The sequence below is a fragment of the Bos indicus x Bos taurus genome, chromosome 22 (genome assembly GCF_003369695.1).
Source record: "Bos indicus x Bos taurus breed Angus x Brahman F1 hybrid chromosome 22, Bos_hybrid_MaternalHap_v2.0, whole genome shotgun sequence".
In the NCBI taxonomy this organism is placed as follows: Eukaryota; Metazoa; Chordata; class Mammalia; order Artiodactyla; family Bovidae; genus Bos; species Bos indicus x Bos taurus.
The window spans coordinates 51140380-51159974 of NC_040097.1; the positions used below are offsets into that span (position 1 = coordinate 51140380).

Below are 19595 nucleotides of genomic sequence, written 5' to 3' on the forward strand. Positions count from 1 at the left end.
TAACTCTTCTGAATTAAAAAAAAATCTGCAACCCATTTTTGCCTGTAAAACCCAACAATTCAAGAAAGAATGAAAAAAATAGCTCAGTTTACAAAAATCTACTGGCCCATTTGGGGTTCTAATCCTTTGTTCTCTCCTCCTATTTTGTATCTTACTAGGTAAGAGGAACATTTTAGGTTCTTAACATTAAAAAAAAAAAAAATAGCAACTACATATGAAATCACTTTCAAGTCAGCCTTACTCTATGCTCACACACACACATAAACACAAACATGCAAAGATGGAAAACAAAAAGAAAATGAACTTTACTATTTCTATGACTTTTTCTTAAATTGGATTTTTTTTTAAACTGCTATTTGTGGATTTTTGGTCACACCATGTGGCATGTGGGATGTTAGTTTCCTGACCAGGGATCAAACCCTGCCCCCTTCATTGGAAACGTAGAGTCTTAATTATTGGACCAGAGAAGTCCCACTATTTCTGAGACTTTTGATTTACCCCAGTGAGAAAAAAGGAAGTGTGAAAAATTGACCATACTTAGGGAGAAGGAAATGGCAACCCACTCCATTATTCGTGCCTGGAGAATCCCATAGACAGAGGAGCCTGGCGTGCTACAATCCATGGGAAGAATTCACTTGGGTAGGGAGAGGGGACAGGCTCTTCTGGAAAGAGAACATAGTATAAAAGATTGCTTTTTATGCTCACCAAGGAACAATGGAGAGAACTGAGGAAAATAAAAAGAGTCAAGACAGATGCCAGGGAAGAGACCAAAAACAATTTCCTACGAGGGCCGGGAGGTGACTCTTGGTTTTCAAATCAGGCTCTGATGGCCTCTCTGTTTTCTACCTATTCACCAATCCAGGTGCAATTACGACTGAGTACAGACAGCTAGTTTGAATGACAGCAGCTGAAAACCAGAGGAGAAAGGCTCACGAGCTCTAGGACTATCCCACTTAGCAGAGGCTTTCACGTCAGAATTGCAGAAGCGTGCCCAGCAGGCCTGGCACGGGTCCTGGCAGGTAGAGAGGGCGTAGTGACAGCAGTAAGCCAGGGCTATGAGCCGAGCCCGGGTTTGAATGCAGAGCACCCACCACTCTCAAACACGTGCCTTGCGGTGAAAAACGTCTCCGCTCTTCACATCGACATGTGTAATGTGCAGCCGACATTATGTTACTAATGGATAATGACTGAGCCCCTGCATGGGACCGAGGCTCTGTTATCCAGGGATGCAAAACAAAAACAAAAAACTCAGTAGGACCTCTCCTCAGAAAGGGCTTACAAATGGGCTGGTAACAAGGAAATGAATCCAGGGGCAGTTCACACTAAAAAGAAAGTAATTATAAGCTCTTGGTTTCCCATACTAAAGCATGGCCACTATGTACCTGGCAGAAGGGTATTTATTTATAAAGAAAGGGAGGGTATGTTGGGAAAAATGTTTTCCTTCCTAGTTCTTAAAAAGTGAGCAGTCAAATGACAAAGAAGCTGATGGTTATGGATAAGCAAAGATTACTTCAGGTCTTGCAAAGACATGTTTTTAGACAGCACACAAAAAAATTCATGGCGCATTCAAGCTCAAGGCAGGAGCAGTTCAGATAAATTGATTCTAGACGTCCTGTGAAAAACAAAACACAGAGCATTATGGAAGCCCACGAGGAGCATTCGGAACTAACCAGCCCTCAAAGGCAGCTCAAAGTCCTTGCAGATGGTGCATTCTTGCATCTCACGCTCCTGAACTTTTAGCCAGACAAAAGCAGAGCAAAGTGGCAAAACAACATACCCAGACACTAACAAGGGCGTGAGGGATGCCAATGCCTGTTGACATCTCTGGATAGCACCACGTTGACAGAAAACTGCCAAAGATGAGCCTTCGGCTAGAAATTTCCCGAAGGACGCTGAGTCTAAGACAGCTGGAGGAAGGTGCATCTAAGAGTCAAACCCAGGCTTGCCTGGCAAGGATGAAGGCATGGTCCAGAGATAACTCTCGAGCAAAGAGCCTCTGATTCCTTCATCCAGATGCACACAAAGCAAAGAAACAGCGGTCAACGCAGGTCCAGAGTTAGAAATGGACCAAGTGGGAGCTGAGTCTAAAGCCAGACAAAGTAAAAAGTCCTGGTTGTATCTGGGGAACCACAAGAATGTATATGGATGGGTTGGTTTCAGTTGCCAAATATTCAGTGTCAAGTAAAAGCCCGGTCTGTTGTGCCGACAAAGGAAGTTTCATTTTTGTTTCAGTTAGCAGACAAATGATGGACAGGCACCTTAGAATTTCAAATCATTGCTTGTCTTCTTCCTGCTTAAGACAGATATTTTATCCATCATCATTTTACACATGAGGCACATTCTCAGATCTATGACACTGGATGAAAAACTGCTCTACTCTCCACATCAGCAGGGATGATGAATAGTAGACACTGTTTCAAAAATATGTAATTGTTGAGGACCTACATCTGAGCACAGTGCCTCAGGCTACTTCATCATCCACTCCAGGGAGGCAAAAAATATAACCAAGTGTGGCTCCTCCCCGCAAGCTCAGGAATGTGCTGGTAACTGGGAAATGGACCCTGAAGCAATTTACACAAGAAGCAAAGTAGTCACAGGCTCTGGGTTGCGTTTCTATCACGTATTGGCAGATAGGTAGTTAGGAAAGGGTTAAGAAAGGGTAAGAGGTGTGGATTCTAGGAGGGGGCAGCAATGCCAGAGAAAGATGAACTTCAGCCCAAAGGAGGCAACTTTCCAGTTTTAATAGTAGTATCATGTAAGAGATTAGATAGGGACTTCCCTGGCAGTCCAGTGATTAAAATGTTGCCTTCCAATGCAGGGATTGTGGGTTCAGTCCCTGATTGGGGAGCTCAGATCCCACATGCCTCACAGAAACAATATTATAACATTCAATAAAGACTTTAAAAGTGATCTGTATCAAAAAAAATCTTAAAGAAAGAGAGATTAATAGCCTGAGACAGACTCACATACAACACACCAGAAATACACATATACACACATAAATATGATATATGACACATATATATCTATATATGTACACTTTTTTTTCTTTCCCTTTTTTGGCTGTATCACGTAGCTTGCAGGATCTTAGTGTCCTGGCCAGGTATGCAGTGTGGGGCCATGGCAAGCCCAAGTCCTAACCACCAAACCAGGAGGGGATTTTGTGCATATTTTTAATTGACAAAAATAAACACATTCTGGAAAAAAAGAAACATCACAACTTAACATCTCACCACGCATCATGGCAAGAATAATTCAGTACATTTTCCTCCTGGTCTAGGGAGAGTGTCATGAATGGAGACTCTGTTCAATAGTGTTATTAGATCCTTTTCTTTAGTTAGGACTCTTTTGCAAAAGAGATATTTCAATAACAGCTCTAAATTACTCATGCCAATGTATAAAAATTGGGACTTGGCACCAGGAAGCACTGTCTTCCCTTTTCTATAAACAAGATTATAGATGATAATATACACATACACATGCACATCCACGCTATCATTACAAATCATTGTCCCCTAAAAAATACTCTGTTGAGCTTTTTGGAAACACTCTGAAATTCTGGTTAAAACATACCACTCAAAACTACGCCTAGTGGATACTCTTGTCTACAAACCCTCCCTATCTCAATTAAAAGTGAAAGAATTTAAGCTGACAGCATCGGATCACACTTTGATCTATGCCCAGAGTAATGGATATGATCTTGGTTTTCTTTTCATTTCCTTTATAGTGCTTACAATGATCCAGATAAAATAAAAGCAATCTAATATCCTCCTTACAAGTATCTAATCTGAAAGCTTTCAAATGGTTTTCAATAAAATGATTACGCCTTCTTTCCCCTCAAGTTTATGGCATTTTCAAAATGTCTCAGTCACACACCGTGCCTTGAGAATGTGCCATATGCTTTCATGAAAATGTCGCAATTATTCAAGTAAGTATTTTACTATCATGCTTACACATCTCTGAATTTTCTAATTACTAGACATGTGAAAACATGGAGTCACAGCACTTTTATGAGATTCTTAACCAGCGCTGCATTTAAAATTTTAGTTCATCAAAGAAATACTCTGGAATAATCTAAACCAAACCACAGATAAATTTTGAGAAAACTCAAAAATTTTTTCCATCTCTTTCAAAGGTTTCTAGAGAAATGACTTACTGATGTCAAGCCTCCCAACCCAGGGTTCCCCAGCCCTGGCACTACTGACATCTTGGGGATGGATAATCTTCTGGTGTCAGGGGCTGTCCTGTGCATTTGGAGATGTGTAGTAGCATCTCTGGTCTCTCTCCTTAGATGCCAGTAGGAGCCCCTCCTCCCCAGGTCATGATAATCAAAATATCTGCAGATATTGCCAAATGGTCTTGGATGCATGCGAAAACTGCCTCAGGTTGAGAAATATCCCTCACAGAGCAGGTGTTCATTAGTCTATCTGCCCAGTGCTCTGGGTCCTCTGAAGTTATTGTGCAAGTTAACTGACCACTAGAGAAATTAAATAAGTACTAAGCAATTTAAGATGTACAAACTATTAGGTGAACAAACCACAAGGATACATTGTACAACATGGGGAATATAGCCAGTGTTTTACAATAACTATAAATGGAGTATAAACTTTAAAAATTGTAAAGCACTGTATTTCGCACCTGTAACTTATACAGTGTTATAGAACTATACTTCGATTTTAAATAAGTAAAAAACAAAAGCCAACAATGCCCATTCATCATGAAAGAAACAATAGTCATGAAATGAGCAATTTTCCAAATCCCACCAAAACCAGCCTAACCCTAAAATTCCCGAAATACATAAGACCCTGTCCTCTGTATTCCCTTGCCACTGCTGTCCCTTATTTCCCAGTGGGATACGTGTGGGGTTACCAGATGAGAAGACAGTTTATGTAATGAAGAATCTGCTCTGTGTCCAACTGAGATCTCAAGTTCCTGAAATTATCTGGGATGTGAAAACACTTTGAACAACAACAAGCTAACCATGGATTTAGCCTGAGAAATATCCATTTTCAATGAGTACCTCACAGTTTATCACTCAACAGTTTCTGATCTTAGCTCCCAGGAATACATGAGGGAGACCATGCCCAGGGAAGAGAGACCAGAGAGAAAAATATATATCTGGAAAGTATCTGTATTTTGATTTCCACATTAATATTGATATTGATACTGAGATACAGATTCCAGCTCTCTATAGATCTGCTCTTCCTAAAACAAGACCCTCCACCACCATTTAGGCCCCAGGAATTTTCAGACCACTGGATAGAAAATTCAAAAGCTCAAATTCAAATTCAAGACCTCTGATCTTGTGTCTCAGTCAAAGAGAGGTGATGAACAAACCTGTGTGTGGATTAAGGAGGATGCTTCCGGGTGGGATGCCTGTGGCAGCTTCGAGCGGAAGAAGGATGTAGCTGGTGCTGCTGGGAGCGACCTGGCCCCCCATCCCATTCTCTGGGTAGGTCACACAGCCAGGAGAAGTGGCTGCCATGCCCGAGACCAGCGGAGTGCTCTGGAGAGGCGGATACGTGCGTGACAGCGATCCTGAGGAGCCTGCACTGCTGGAGGACTCGGAACCTACCAGAGAGACATATATCAATGAGTCATTCCACATGGAGAAGGGGAGAGAAACCACTCCTTACTGTGAACAGTCCATCACTAAAGAATCTGAGGTGTCTGCTGCAGTATGAGACTAACTAATGCCTCTCCCACATTTTATTGAAATATTTGTCACATATTTTTCAGATGTATCAGATTCCCAGGAAAAGAGAGATGAAGAATGAGCCCTCAGTTCCTGGCATCTCGCACACTGCTAGGGTGATGAGCTGGTAAACGGTACCATAAAGCTCGGAACTCAGTGCCTGAAAATTCCTGTCTCCTCAAGTAAAGAATGATGTGGAAAGGTCTCACTGAGCTTGAGTACAACACTAAAATAACTGGGGACTTCCCTGGTGGTCCAGTGGTTAAGAATCCACCTTGCAATGCAGGGGACATGGGTTCCATCCCTGTTGGGGGAACAGAGATCTCACATGATGTGCAGCAAATAAGCTCACATACCACTACTAGAGAGTCCATGCACTGTAATGAAACATCTCTCCTGATTCAAAGAAGATCCTACATGCTGTTAACTAAGACCCGATGAAGCCAAATAAATGTTGTTATTCAGTCACTAAGTCCTGTCTGGTGTCTGACTCTTTGTAACCCCATGGACTACAGCATGCCAGGCTCCTCTGTCCTCCACTGTCTCCCAGACTTTGCTCAAATTCCTGTCCACTGAAGCCAAATAAATAAATATATAAAAGTTAAAATGACTGGGACGGAGGTTAAAATGACTGCAGTTTAAGGAGGAGTCCACGGTCATGTAGATGGTTCTAAAGTACTGGTTCTTCAACATCCATAAACCTGAATTTTGAAAAGGTCATAATCAGAAGTGATCTTTTCCTTCAAATGTGAGAAGAACTGGCTCATTCCTTTTAATTAAGATCTAGGAAGTACTTAAGATCTGCACCAGATCTTTCATATTCACATTATTAATATGATCAAGTGGTAAATCAAGGAGGTCTTGGCCATTATGATAATGACTGATTATTCTTCAGATGACACAAGACCACGGCGGGGACTTGTGGACTGACGATTTTTCACATACGCAGGTAACTGGGTCAGTGTACAGAAGTCACCGAGATGGAATTAAATGCTAATCATCTCCCTTTCCCTCCAATGTGGACAAGAAAAGCTACATTCCAAGTCCATGAGACACCAACAACCAGAGCCAGGCAGCTCCAGCGCCCTTGACCGTGATTGTTTTGGGGCCCTGAATATTAAATCAGAGCCTCAGAGAGAAACTGCACCAAGCCAAATTTCTACATCTGTGGATTCAGACTAATGGATTGAGTGACATCACGGCTTGTAAGAGTGGAGTATAAGAAACTTTAAAATCTATTAGCCCACACTATTGATTTATATCATTAAAAATTCATTGTTCTGTGTCACTAGAGGTTAATATATATATAAAGAATATTTAAGATTGTTTTGAGGATTCTAAAACATGCCCTTAAACTGGAGAACGTTTAAAATAAGTGAGAGGAATATAATGTGACTGCAGAGAAAAGGGACCACTAGAGAGTGCGGTAATATTTTTGTTTTTATTTTTGAATACAAGGTGTGAATTTATTTTCAAATTCGAATCAAACATGGTAGAGTGGCTTAAAATCTTAAACTAAGTTATCTGAATTGAACACATTCAGAATTGGGCAAAAATAGTCATGACTATGTTGCCGCATTCCTTCTCAGAGAGACCATTTCTTGTCCTTCAAAGTAGAGTATTATCAATGTTGGAGTGTAATTAAATTATTTTCTCATTGACTCTTTCAAGGGACACATAAGAGTATATAAAAATAAAAGTCAAGTTATCCTGAATTAGAAGGATAGTGATATTTACTGGGTGCGTAGTATGTGTGAACATCTTGATAAAACCTGTAATTTGAAGGACTATGACTGCGCACACAGGGAGGGAAATGGAAGAACAGAGAAGGCAGCTAACTCAAGCCAACTCATACAGCCAGATAATGACCCAGCTGGGATGTGGTCTAGGCAGACTGATCTAGATTTGACCATGACCCAGTACTGACCGACACCAGGGTTCTCGGTGGGAATCTCTAGTGCTTTTTTGATTATTCAGAATGATCAAGTTGCAGGTGAATTCAAGATGGTCCCTCTAACTAATGGTGATACGGCTCTGAATAATATATGGGTGCAAAGGAGGAGGGATGAATCGGGACACTGAGACTGAAGTATGTGCACTACCGATACTATGCATGGAACAGATAACTAATTGGGAATCTACAAGGAGCTCTAATCAATGCTCTGTGGTGATCTAAATGGAAAGGGAATCCAAAAGAGAGGGGATATATATACATGTATGGCTGATTCTGTTCTCTGTACAGTAGAAACGAACACATGGTCAAGTAATATACTCCAATAAAAATTAGTTTAAAAAACATATAGGCAGAAAAAGAAAGGATCTAAAGGAAAATGTGGGAATGGTAAGGGTAGCTGTGGGAACACACGGCTAACATGCCTGATCCTGAAGTCGCTGCTCACTGCAAGCTGTAGTGTGTGTCTGTGGACTTGTGTCTATGATGTGAGGCTACAGTCCAAGTCTGACACTTAAGAGTCAACAACAACAACAGCAGTAATAATACAGGAACACTTTCTGCCTCCAGGCATTGAAGGTCACACACAATTGATTCAGCCTGCGTCCAGGCAGATGGGTTAGACAGTGAGAAAAACTGGGGCCCAAGAAAGAATGTAGGCCCAGCCTGGGCATGTGTGTTGGTGCTGGAGATGGATACACATAGATGGATGTGCCTCTATAAAATCCAAAAGATGATTTCACCTTGGCTTTTGGAAGATGGCCACTGATCATTGACAGGCAATATCATTTCCTTCTACTGGCTGAGAAAAAGCAGCAGCTTCAATAGGAACAATGACGAGATGAGGTAAATATAGGGGCCACAGGTTAAAAGAAAGAGAAGAAGGAAAAGTAAATTCGGCTTAAACTCTCAACACTTGCAAAGATGGAACCAGCGAGAGTCTTTGAAGGGATGGCTCAGCCATGATCGTGCAGCCTGGCTGGTGTCTAACCAGCTTTGAACAGTTTCTGAATATCAGTCATCTAGAATCAGGTAAAGCAATATTTTACATATAGCCAGAATTAATGGCAGTTCTTGATTAAAAATGGATGCTACCAATGGTGAAAAAAGGCACAGGAGTAGAAATGATCACAGTTTTATAAAAAATTAATATTTGAGAACTTTACTACTTTGGGCACTGAGAGGGGTTTGTGTTTTCTTTTTTCAGGGACTTAATGATAGCAACAGCAAATATTTAACCAGTATGTCAGTGTGGCCAAGTGCCACACTGATAATTCTGTATGAATTATCTAATCTACTTTGCACAGCAACAGTGCTTTGCAGATGAGAGCTGATCCTCAGAGATACTAGGTAAATTTCCCAAGTGCAGTGGAGAAGTCTGAGTTCAAACAGAGGCAACACAATTCCAGGGACCACGCTTGAAGCCTACAGGTGACGTGTTTACACTAGGGTCATTCCAGCAAGAACCTGTGGGACCAGGGCCCTCACCAGGCCTGATCAAGTTCCAGGAGATGCTGCCCAGAAACGCAACACTATTCACAATGGGTTGCTCAGAAGTCGGAAGTTGGACCTGGAGGGCAGCTGGTGGGAGGTGAGGAGAGAAGATTCCAGGGTGACTGCCATAGGTGAACACGCAAGAGGGACACACGAAAAGGGAAAGATGGAAAGAGACCGGGGAAGAGATAACAAGGCAGACAAAAGGAAATCCAGGGAAAGGCTGGGGCAGAAAGGGAAGGGTAGGGGCAGACTCCCTTGGAGAAGGGAGTGCACCATTCATTCCCCAGGGAGGGAGTTTTGGCTCTAGCTCTGCCAGAATTCCTTGTATTTTCCTCCGGAAGTGACTTCTTTTTTTTAGATCTCAATGTCTTCTTTTGTAAAATACAAGTCACCAGACTAAAGGATGAGTAGAGATGAGGACGATGCCCTTGAAGTTTCCCTTAGTTTAACATGCTTTAGATAGATTTCTTCCTGATTATAGGCCCCCTTCCTCCCTTTCCATAGAGCATCTTTGTTCCTTTAAGATGCAAATCTTCTCCCAGTCTCTTACCAGTTTTACAACCAGGAAAGGTCTTTCTTAAGGATGTGGGAGCCATGCCTTTGAAGTATAATCCTCAAGAAAAAAATGGTGTCTTTCTCTGCTAGTCTCTGCACCAATCAGTTAACACAAGGGGTCTAATTAAATTGACCCATCATCTATGTAAGCTCCTCTAGCATCTTTCTGTAGCGCACTTACAGACTCTCCCGTCTTTGTTTCTGAGTTTAGTTTCTCTCTCCTACTCCAAGAGTCTTGACCTCACTGGATTAGATATGGGTAAAGTCTTTCTTGCCTGTTTAACTCATCAGGGATAATTTTTCTTTTACAGGGACCCTGAACAGGAAAAAGAACTTTTTCCTCCTGAATCCAGGAAAATGTCTCCAGAACCAGGGATCAGAGTTCAGTGGAACTCTGAACTAAAACTTCTGAAATAACAAGGGAAAGGATATCCAGGATGCATTAGCAGAGTGATGAATATTAACACAAAGAAAAGGAAGTGATGGAAAGATGATGTGTCTTGCATTGGTTCCAGAGATATCCTGGGGCACAGACCAGCAAGATGACAAGAGCAAGGACACCCTTGCAAGCAGAAAATAAGATGCCAGGTCATGTCAATTTTGTGAAAACCAAGCAGAAGGCGGTCTTACTTTTCCAGAGCAGCTATTTCTCAAGTTTGGTTTGTAGACAAGCCGTCTGTGCTTGAACAAACTTCTCCTGTGATCTCGATGCAGCTAAAGTCGAGAAGCCCTGCTCTGACATCAAGAGGGCAGGACGGTAGTCAAACAACATGGTGTGGCCAGTGTGGAAAGAAACAGAGGTTACCCACTTATTTCTCAACCCCCTGTCCACAGCAGCACAATCTACAGTAGCTAAGACATGGATGCAGCCTAAATGTCCATCAGTGGATGAATGGATAAGGAAGATGTGGTACATTTACAATGGAATATTACTCAGCTACAAAAAAAGAAGGAAACAAAGTCATTTTGCAATGACATGGATGGACCTAGAGATGATCATACTAAGTAAAATAAGCCAGAAAGGCAAATATCCTATGATATCACTTATACGTGGACTCTAAAAAACTGATACTGCTGCTGCTGCTGCTGCTGCTAAGTCGCTTCAGTCGTGTCCGACTCTGTGCAACCCCATAGATGGCAGCCCACCAGGCTCCCGCGTCCCTGGGATTCTCCAGGCAAGAACACTGGAGTGGGTTGCCATTTCCTTCTCCAATGCATGAAAGTGAAAAGTGAAAGTGAAGTCGCTCAGTCGTGTCTGACTCTTAGCGACCCCATGAACTGCAGCCCACCAGGCCCCTCCGTCCATGGGATTTGCCAGGCAAGAGTACTGGAGTGGGGTGCCATTGATACAGATGAACTTATTTATAAAACAGAAACAGACATACAGACTTTGAAAACAAACTTACGGCTCCCAAAGGGGGAAAGGGGGACGGTGAAAAATGAGGAGGCTGGGATTAACAGATGCACACTACTATATAAAAATAGATAACCAACGAAGACCTACTGTACAGCACAGGGAATTCTACTCAACACTCTGTAATAATCTACATGGGAAAAGAGCCTGAAAAGAAAGGATATGTGTGTATGTATAATTAAACCACCTTAATTAAACATCTGAAACTAACACAACATTTTAAGTAAACTATACCCCAATATAAAATAAATTGTGTATGTGTAATTAAACCACTTTAATTAAACATCTGAAACTAACACAACATTTTAAGTAAACTATACCCCAATATAAAATAAAAATCCCCCCAAACAACCAACCAAAAAATAAAAACACACAACATGGTGTTGCCAGCGTGGAGAGAGACAGATGACACGGTATTCTTAATTCTCAACCCCACTGCCACTACCAAGAGAGAATGGGGCTGCAGCCATTCAAGTCCTCTTCCCCATGAGGATGTGCTGAAATCAGCTGCCTCCACAGACCTTCGCTGGGCCCCCGGTAACTGACCATGGCCATGCGTAGGGCAGAGTGTAGAAGACAGGAAATGCAGCCCAGATCTCAAGAGGATGTGCTTGCACGTTTTGACTTCAGTAACATGCTTTTCCCCAAATGTAGGAAAATGTATTTCCCATCTGGAAAGCATCTCATTACTATCTATTTGAAGCTAGAACGTATGTAATTAGAGGAGGAGCAGGAGAACTTAAATGTCTCCAGACTGAGTTTCGAAAAGGTCAAAAGAGCTTGCCATTCCACTGTGAACAATAAAGTAAAAACAAAAAAACAAAAACAAAACTGGAAACCTGGTGTGATTCTGAAGCTCCATGACAGCAAAATTGACAGCTTTGCTTCATAAAACCATCCTGGGAGATTGTAAGTTTGTTTTGACACCCTATCTTGACCTCCTGTAATTTTTTTTTCCTGCCATTCCTATACCTTGACAGGCTTTCAAATGGAGATGCTTAGATGAAAAGAAAAAAAAAATGTCTGAAGCACTTACAGCTTCTAATCATTCTTCAAAGAACATGGCATTTTAGCATTCTTGAAGTGTTTTAAATGTTTCCAAAGAGCTCTGCTTTGGAGATGACTGGTGGTTGGTGTGTGGAGAAGAACGATTAATTTGAAAATCTTAAGTGCTCTCTGGGTGTGTTGGAATTTTTAAGTGCACCATTTAAGGTACTTGGTTTCTGCATTTGAAGGAGATTTAAAACTATTTAACCTTGCTTAGTTTACAAGAGCTCAAGCACCACGGTGGATTTTCTTGACCCCAGTTGCTGCAGTAGTGGGGTATAAGAGCAATTGGTTATAGGAAGAAACCAAGAATCCACCAAATGGTGAATAAAAATGCCAAAAGGCAGTGCAGGCCCACCTGACTTTCCAAGAAGCAGGATGTGTGTGTGTGTGTGTGTGTATGCATGTATGTATATATAAAGTAGTGGCTGAGACTAAACACTATTAATTTTCTGCCTATATAGGAAAACAAGATAATTTCTTACGAAGCACTTGTCAACAACATAATTATGTTAAGCCATTAGCATAATGAGCCGAGATTTCACAAAGAGTCTCTGAGCAGTTGTGAGAAGCTTGGTTGGGACTGTATTAACAGTGGAGAGTTGCATGTTTTTTAACCTCTGGTTGGTGTTGCCCATTCACCATTCCCCTGGGGTCCTGGCCTCCCACTCTCCACACCCAGGCTAGGAATCCAGGAGCTGTGTATCCTGACTTCCAGACGCATCCCTGGACCACAACTCTCAACTCTCAACCTTAGCTGGGAGTCAGGGCCTCCAAACTTCCAAGGCAAAATCAAAACCAAAGGAAAACAATTCCATGCTAACATGGCAAACTTAAAGTTCATGGAGAGCTACTGAATGGTCACTCAGTCAGCTTCCAGGGATTTTTTTTCCAAGTTTTTTGATTGTGGCCATTTGAAAATAATTTGAAACTGATGGTGAGGGATACTTGTGAGACAGAAGAGCTAGAAAGGGCAGACCATGAGGGATATTTTGTAGACTGCTATGAATCCCATGGTGTTATGTGTCCATCAGTGTTAAGTTGTTTCAGGTTAATGGTTCTCCTAGATTTTTCATCATTGTGCATGTCTCAAAGACTGTTCATGCAAACCTGAACCAACTATGTCAGAAGATCACTATTCACTTGTAAGAAAAAAAAAAAATAGGTAAACGTTAAAGAGATACATGCACCTAGCTACTTGGATGGAGAAGGCAATGGCACCCCACATCAGTACTTTTGCCTGGAAAATCCCATGGATGGAGGAGCCTGGTAGGCTGCAGTCCATGGGGTCGCTAGAGTTGGGCACGACTGAGCAACTTCACTTTCACTTTTCACTTTCATGCATTGGAGAATAAAATGGCAACCCACTCCAGTGTTCTTGCCTGGAGAATCCCAGGGACGGGGAAGCCTGGTGGGCTGCCGTCTATGGGATCGCACAGAGTCAGACACAACTGAAGCGACTTAGCAGCAGCAGTAGCAGCAGCAGCTACTTGTAAATGAAAACTTTCTGAGGCTCTTTTTCCTGAACAGCAAAACATTAAAAAGAAATAATAAAAATAAGCAAGAATTAGTGTTTATTGAAGGCTTATAACTTGCTAGCATGATTGGAATTTCTTTGTGTATATTAATTCTTAGTCTTTGCAATAACTTGCAATATAGGTACTATGATTAGACCTATTTAAGAATGAGGAAACAAATAAGTTAAGTAACTTACCCCAGATCATACTAAGTAAAGTGTGAAGTGTTAGTTGCTCAGTCATGTCTGACTCTTTGCAGCCCCATGGACTGTAGCCCACCAGGCTCTCTGTCCATGGGATTTCCCATGAAAGAATCCTGAAGTGGGTTGCCATTTCCACCTCCAGGGGATCTTTCCAACCCAAGAATGAAATCTGGGACAGATTCTTTACTGCCTGAGCCATTTACTAAGAGTTAACCAGAGCAAGAACTGAAACAATTAATATTGTAATTATCTGACAATGTAGTTTTAAAGAATAAAGCATAATATTAAATGTAAAAAATAGCTAACCTTGGTTAAATACTTGGCTTGTGCAGGTGCCTCAGTAACTGATTTTATATAAATGATCAAATTTAAAATTACAATAGTTCACCGAGGGGACTGAGAATAACATTCTATTATCACTTACATTTTGTAGAGAAGGAAACTGAAGATAAGAACTGGGTTCAATCATGAACCCCAGGCACACGACTCATGAGAACAGTACGGTTATTTCAGTGGCAACTCCTGACTTTTGGGCTATCCCAAGGATTAATAACATTCAGCTCATCATCATGGGCTTCTCTGGTGGCTCAGACAGTAAAGCATCTACCTGCAATGTGGGAGACCTGGCTTTGATCCCTGGGTTGGGATGATCCCTTGGAGGAGGGCATGGCAATCCACTCCAGTATTCTTGCCTGGAAAATCCCCATGGACAGAGGAGCCTGGAGGGCTACAGTCCATGGGGTCACAGAGTCGGACACGACTGAGTGACTAAGCACAGCACAGCACATCATCTTTAGTTCAGGGAACTCAGAGAGTGCACTGACCACACAGCTGGAATGGAAGCCAGAAACTCTCATGGCACATAAACCCATTCAGTACTAACTACCTGCTTTGGACAGCTTCCCGGTACTTCTGCTACTGGACGTGCTCTCAGCCCTGCTCAGCACCGTGATGCCCCCGAAACTCGCCGTCTTGGTCATGGCCGGCTTGAGATTGCGGTTGGAGCTGTCGGAGTCTGTGCTGCTCCAGGCCCGCTGGTGGTCAGACCACTTGAGTTCATTCTCGGAGCTGCTCTGCCTGCTTCCCGAAGTTCTCCCTGAGCCATCTCGGTTGCCCCTGGAGCATGGCCACCAGAAAGATGCATGGGACAACGTTAGATTCCGTGAGCAGAATGGACACCAAGCGGGGCCTTTCTTGTAAGAATCATCTAGGCAAGACCCTTCTTGTCAACCCTTCCCAGGGGACCAGCTGCCTCACCAGGGACATCACGGACACCTCACTGATGTACACACAGGTCACACATCACACAGAACGCTCATGTTGCACACAGAAAAACCAAACTGAGAAAGGTCACAAAATCCCTCTGCCAGTGAAGGAGCACCGAGAACAATAGGATATAAAATATAATTGGTAACTTCTCCCATGCAGAGAAGAGACGGGGGTACATTCTCTGGACCCAAAACAATAGTGAATCGATGTTTGAGAGCAATTATGATGCTGAATGAACCTAAAAGCAACTCCCACTGAAAAAGACTTCTTTCTTTTTAGCATTAAGTAACTGGACCATGGAAAAATGGAACGCACAGTTCCAAAGAAGCCATTTACTAATTTAGTTTCAAACTTCATGAGAGATATAGATCTGAATGTATTAAGGCTTTGGCAGATGGCACAGAAATCACAGGAATTCCTCTATTAACCTATGGTGAGAATTCTGCCCGGTGAGTTTAACCTTCATGGGCAGAGGAAAGAGCCCTTTATCCCTTTCCCGCAGAAAAACTTGTGATAACAACAACAACAGTGCAAACACCACACTGACATGAGACTTTCCAACGAGATCAATGGAAATAACAAAATCGCTCCATAGGTGAAATGACACATTTGTTCAAAATTCAAATAGAAAAACACTGAATTTACTGGAAGAGATCCAATAGCCAGAAGTCAATTTTGAAGACTTGAGAGCCTTTCTAAGCAGTGTGCAAAACTGCATGTATTTCACAGAGGAAGTTGATGAAATTTGCATTTTCATTGGTTTCCAATTGCTGAAAGAATAACTTGGTTACCGTTTTCAAAGCCTTTTCTGCAGTTGGAAATTATGGATCATCAAAATATCCTAAGATGCTCATGGACTATAAATAAAGAGGACAAAAACCATAGGCAATACATATAACCCCTAATTTCATATCACTGTGTGATGTGACATAAATCTTCATCCAAACCTCTAAGATGTGAACAGTGGCTTTATTAATATTCTTCTAAAGACAATCATGGACTGTTGAGATGCTAAAAGAACACAGATCTGACTGAAACACTCACCCGCCACATTGGACAGAAGGCATACAGAAAATTTCAGATTTTGCTTTAACTTTTTCTTTCATTTCGTGAAAACTTAAGAAGGTCAATGAATCCAAGAGATAATAAAAATGAAACAGCTAGTTTGTCATAAGATTTTGCACAGTGAAGGGAGGAAATGCAACAGAAAACTCACAAAACAAAAAGCACTCAGCACCCTGCTCTCTTCTCTCAGTGTTTTCTTACAAACATCCTCTCTGTGTTCAGTACCTCAGGGATGGGCTAGTTTTAGAAACAAGGACTGTTTAAGAAGACTGTTTTATGAGCAGGACGTATCAGACACTCACCAAGGGCCAGGTAACTTTAGTCCCTAAACACCTGTGAAATTCAAGCGGCCCAGAGGAGACTGAGTAGAGAAAATATGATTATTTCCCTTTCAATCTCTAAATTCAGCTTCAATCTTTGCTCATATAATTCTGATTAATTTGACCCACCCTTGACAAAGCCCAACTAAAGTATTATTTAGCAACGGTGAATGTACCAGGGATGTGACAATAATCTCACTTGTTGCTAATATGGAATATTTATTATAGGAAGAGATTTGGGGTGGTCCTTAGCATTCAGGATGTGTCAGAAGGCAACTCTCCATACGGGGGTGATCATCACCAATTCTGCTTCAATTATCCTCTCCGCATCAACTCTTCACCTCCATGGGAGGAGGAATTCAAACTTCCTTTAAATGCCAGTGTGGCGGAGCCTTTCTCTGCAAAGGAGGTGTCGGCCACCGTTCCTCAGAGCATTTTGGCATGTTTCAAAAACACTGGGTAGCTCTTCTAAGACTCATTTCATCCCCTGGCCAATAAGGCAACCTAAGATTTCCTTCACTCCTACCTTCACTCCACTGGCTCAAATCTTCAACCCAAGTCAAGATCTGTCCATTCATTTTAAAAGCAGAATTTAAGCTTTTGCTTTAGAGAGTTAGCTTTAATGAGATTTAAAATGATGCATTTAATTTATGGTCTCTAGATACCGATACCCAGAAATTATCTTTTTTTATTGCTGTATTCATCATTCACTTTAATACTGGCAGGGTGAGGTCCAGAGTTGAACTGCGTATCCACTTGGGTGTGGGATCATAGGGATTACATCCACAAGTGCCTTCCCATCACTCCTAAGCCCAGGCCTGATTCCCTTCTAACTGGGAATCAGGAAGATGATGATAATGAGTTATCTGGTCATCAAGAGGCACTGACCCTCTTGTATGTAACTATATAGAATTTGACCCCAGAGTAGTCAGAGAGCAGGTACTCCAAGTTCTGCTTCTGTGCTGAGTAATGTAACTGATAATTTTTATTTTCTTTCATGTCTGAATATGGCTTTTTTTTTTTTTTTAACAAAGTTAGGTATGATGTAGACTTTGAATTACTTTTATCAGCATGTGGATTGCTTTATACTAAGTCACACTCCTGAGTCTGTGCTTGGTAATTTTATATTTGCGATGGTTGACCTTAGTAGAAGGTAGTTCTGGCTAGGGATCCAGATTTGGGGCTATCTTTGCGACCCCATGTACTGTCCATGGAATTCTCCAGGCCAGAATACTGGAGTGGGTAGCCCTTCCCTTCTCCAGGGGATCTTCCCAACCCAGGGATAGAACCCAGGTCTCCCGCATTGCAGGCGGATTCTTTACCAGCTGAGCCACAAGGGAAGCCCCAAAACTAAATGCCTCTAGGGGTCAAGAATTGTATCTCTACTGGTCTCAACAAACCAAGCCATGGTGTGTGACTGTATGAGCACTGGTGAATCATAGTATTTTCCTGGGCTTTCAAGGGAAAATGTCAAGGTTATTTTCTTAATCTTCAAGTATGAAAATAAACTGTCTAATGATACAAGAGGAAGGTATTAGAAATGTTGTTCAACCTAGAAAAATAAAAGCTTAAAAAAAAACAGATCCTGTTTTTTGTTTCTGCCAGAGTGTAAAGAGAAGAAATGAACTTTTTTGATGTTGGGGTCATAAGCTCAGATTTATAGAAAAAAGATATGTTCAAAGCCCAGAATCCATTTTTTTTTTTTTTTTTGGTATTTTCTTCCTTCTAAGTGGTCAGTAACTTTTATTGTTTTGTTTGTTTTGCCTTTCCTACAATAGAGATGAATCCTAATAGTCATAAAAACACTAGCATATTAAATATATGTGTGAGGTATTCAATATACACACACACACACACACATATAGCACAGTATATCCACTGCCCTACAATGGATGCTAGAGATACATTTAATAAAGTGATGAGAGAATGGCTATAGACCCTTTAGTTCTCTGGCACTCTCTAGCCTCGTATAAAACTTTATATATATATATATATATACATACACACACACACATTTCCCTTACCCCACACAGATCTAGATTTTATGTAATTCATTATAATTGGAGACAATCCCATATCTTTCTTTAGAAATAAAATCTGTGCTTGAAAAAATGTTGTTTGAAATATTATGATGGATAGTAGTGGCGAAAAATCAACTACTCAAATAGCATTATCATGGATTTGTATTCTAGTATTGGGAACATATACACAATTGCAACCTGCCAGAGAAATATTCATTCAGTGTAATTTAGCAAAGTTGATTTGGGAATGTGAAGTCAGTGTATTCCCAAAGTCAACCCTGGAGAAAAACCCAGAGAATCAGAGGAAGAACCCTAAAAGACTGTAGACCAAGCCATGGTTTGCCAGTCCTGTGTCTTACAGGCCCCAATAAAGCTTCAACACTAGCTCGGAAACAAGCTTTACAAAGAAATAACCAAACATATTTTCCTTCGTGAACAGAGATAGTTTACACTGATACACTTATAGTTAACATTGATTCCGGCACATAATCTGAAAACACAGTTTTAAAAAAGGAAACCATACCAACCGAAAGAGCTGTCTTTTCTTATAGGTCTCACTGCATATGTTACTGTCTTCCAAGAGCCTACTGGAAATGAAAAACATGATTTTTATGATATGAAATCTAAGGGTGCTAAGAGCCCTAGGTCAAATGGATGTGAGCCCACTACAGCACACCTGTCTTGCGGATCAACCCCATATGCTACAGTTTATTTGAATTTTGCCCTCATAAATGAATGGCAGCCTGATTTGTCCGTATCCTAGGATTAAGGCACTGATACTAGACAAGGGAGAAAGAAGGGAAGAAAAGGGAGAGGAGAGGAGAATCAAAGAAACTGACACAGATATAAGAGATATTTAAGTAACTGCATGTATCAGTTGTGATTTTTCTCTTTGGATAATGTTAAAATTATTCTTTATTTTTGGGGCATCACGAAATACGACCTTTCAAAGGCAGGTACCCAAGAAATATATTTATTTTTGTAGAGAATCTACTCAGATTTTTGCTTCTGGGGACTGTCAAGACTTAACATATGCAATGA

General features: G+C 41.3%; 1 protein-coding gene across 22 annotated transcripts in view; it reads right to left on the bottom strand.

Moving 5' to 3' along the window:
- ARPP21 (cAMP regulated phosphoprotein 21) overlaps positions 1 to 19595 on the bottom strand; it is a 164240-nt gene that overhangs the window by 62454 nt on the left and 82191 nt on the right. For 13 of the 22 annotated variants that reach the window (XM_027523893.1, XM_027523899.1, XM_027523913.1 and 10 more), the window contains 3 exons: positions 19082 to 19141; positions 14763 to 14995; positions 5338 to 5571 (listed from right to left, as the gene is read on the bottom strand). In XM_027523893.1, coding sequence (XP_027379694.1) covers positions 5338 to 5571; positions 14763 to 14995; positions 19082 to 19141 — 527 coding nt within the window. The remainder of the gene's footprint in view (positions 1 to 5337; positions 5572 to 14762; positions 14996 to 19081; positions 19142 to 19595) is intronic. The other 9 variants (XM_027523909.1, XM_027523904.1, XM_027523903.1 and 6 more) reach the window with 4 other exon arrangements.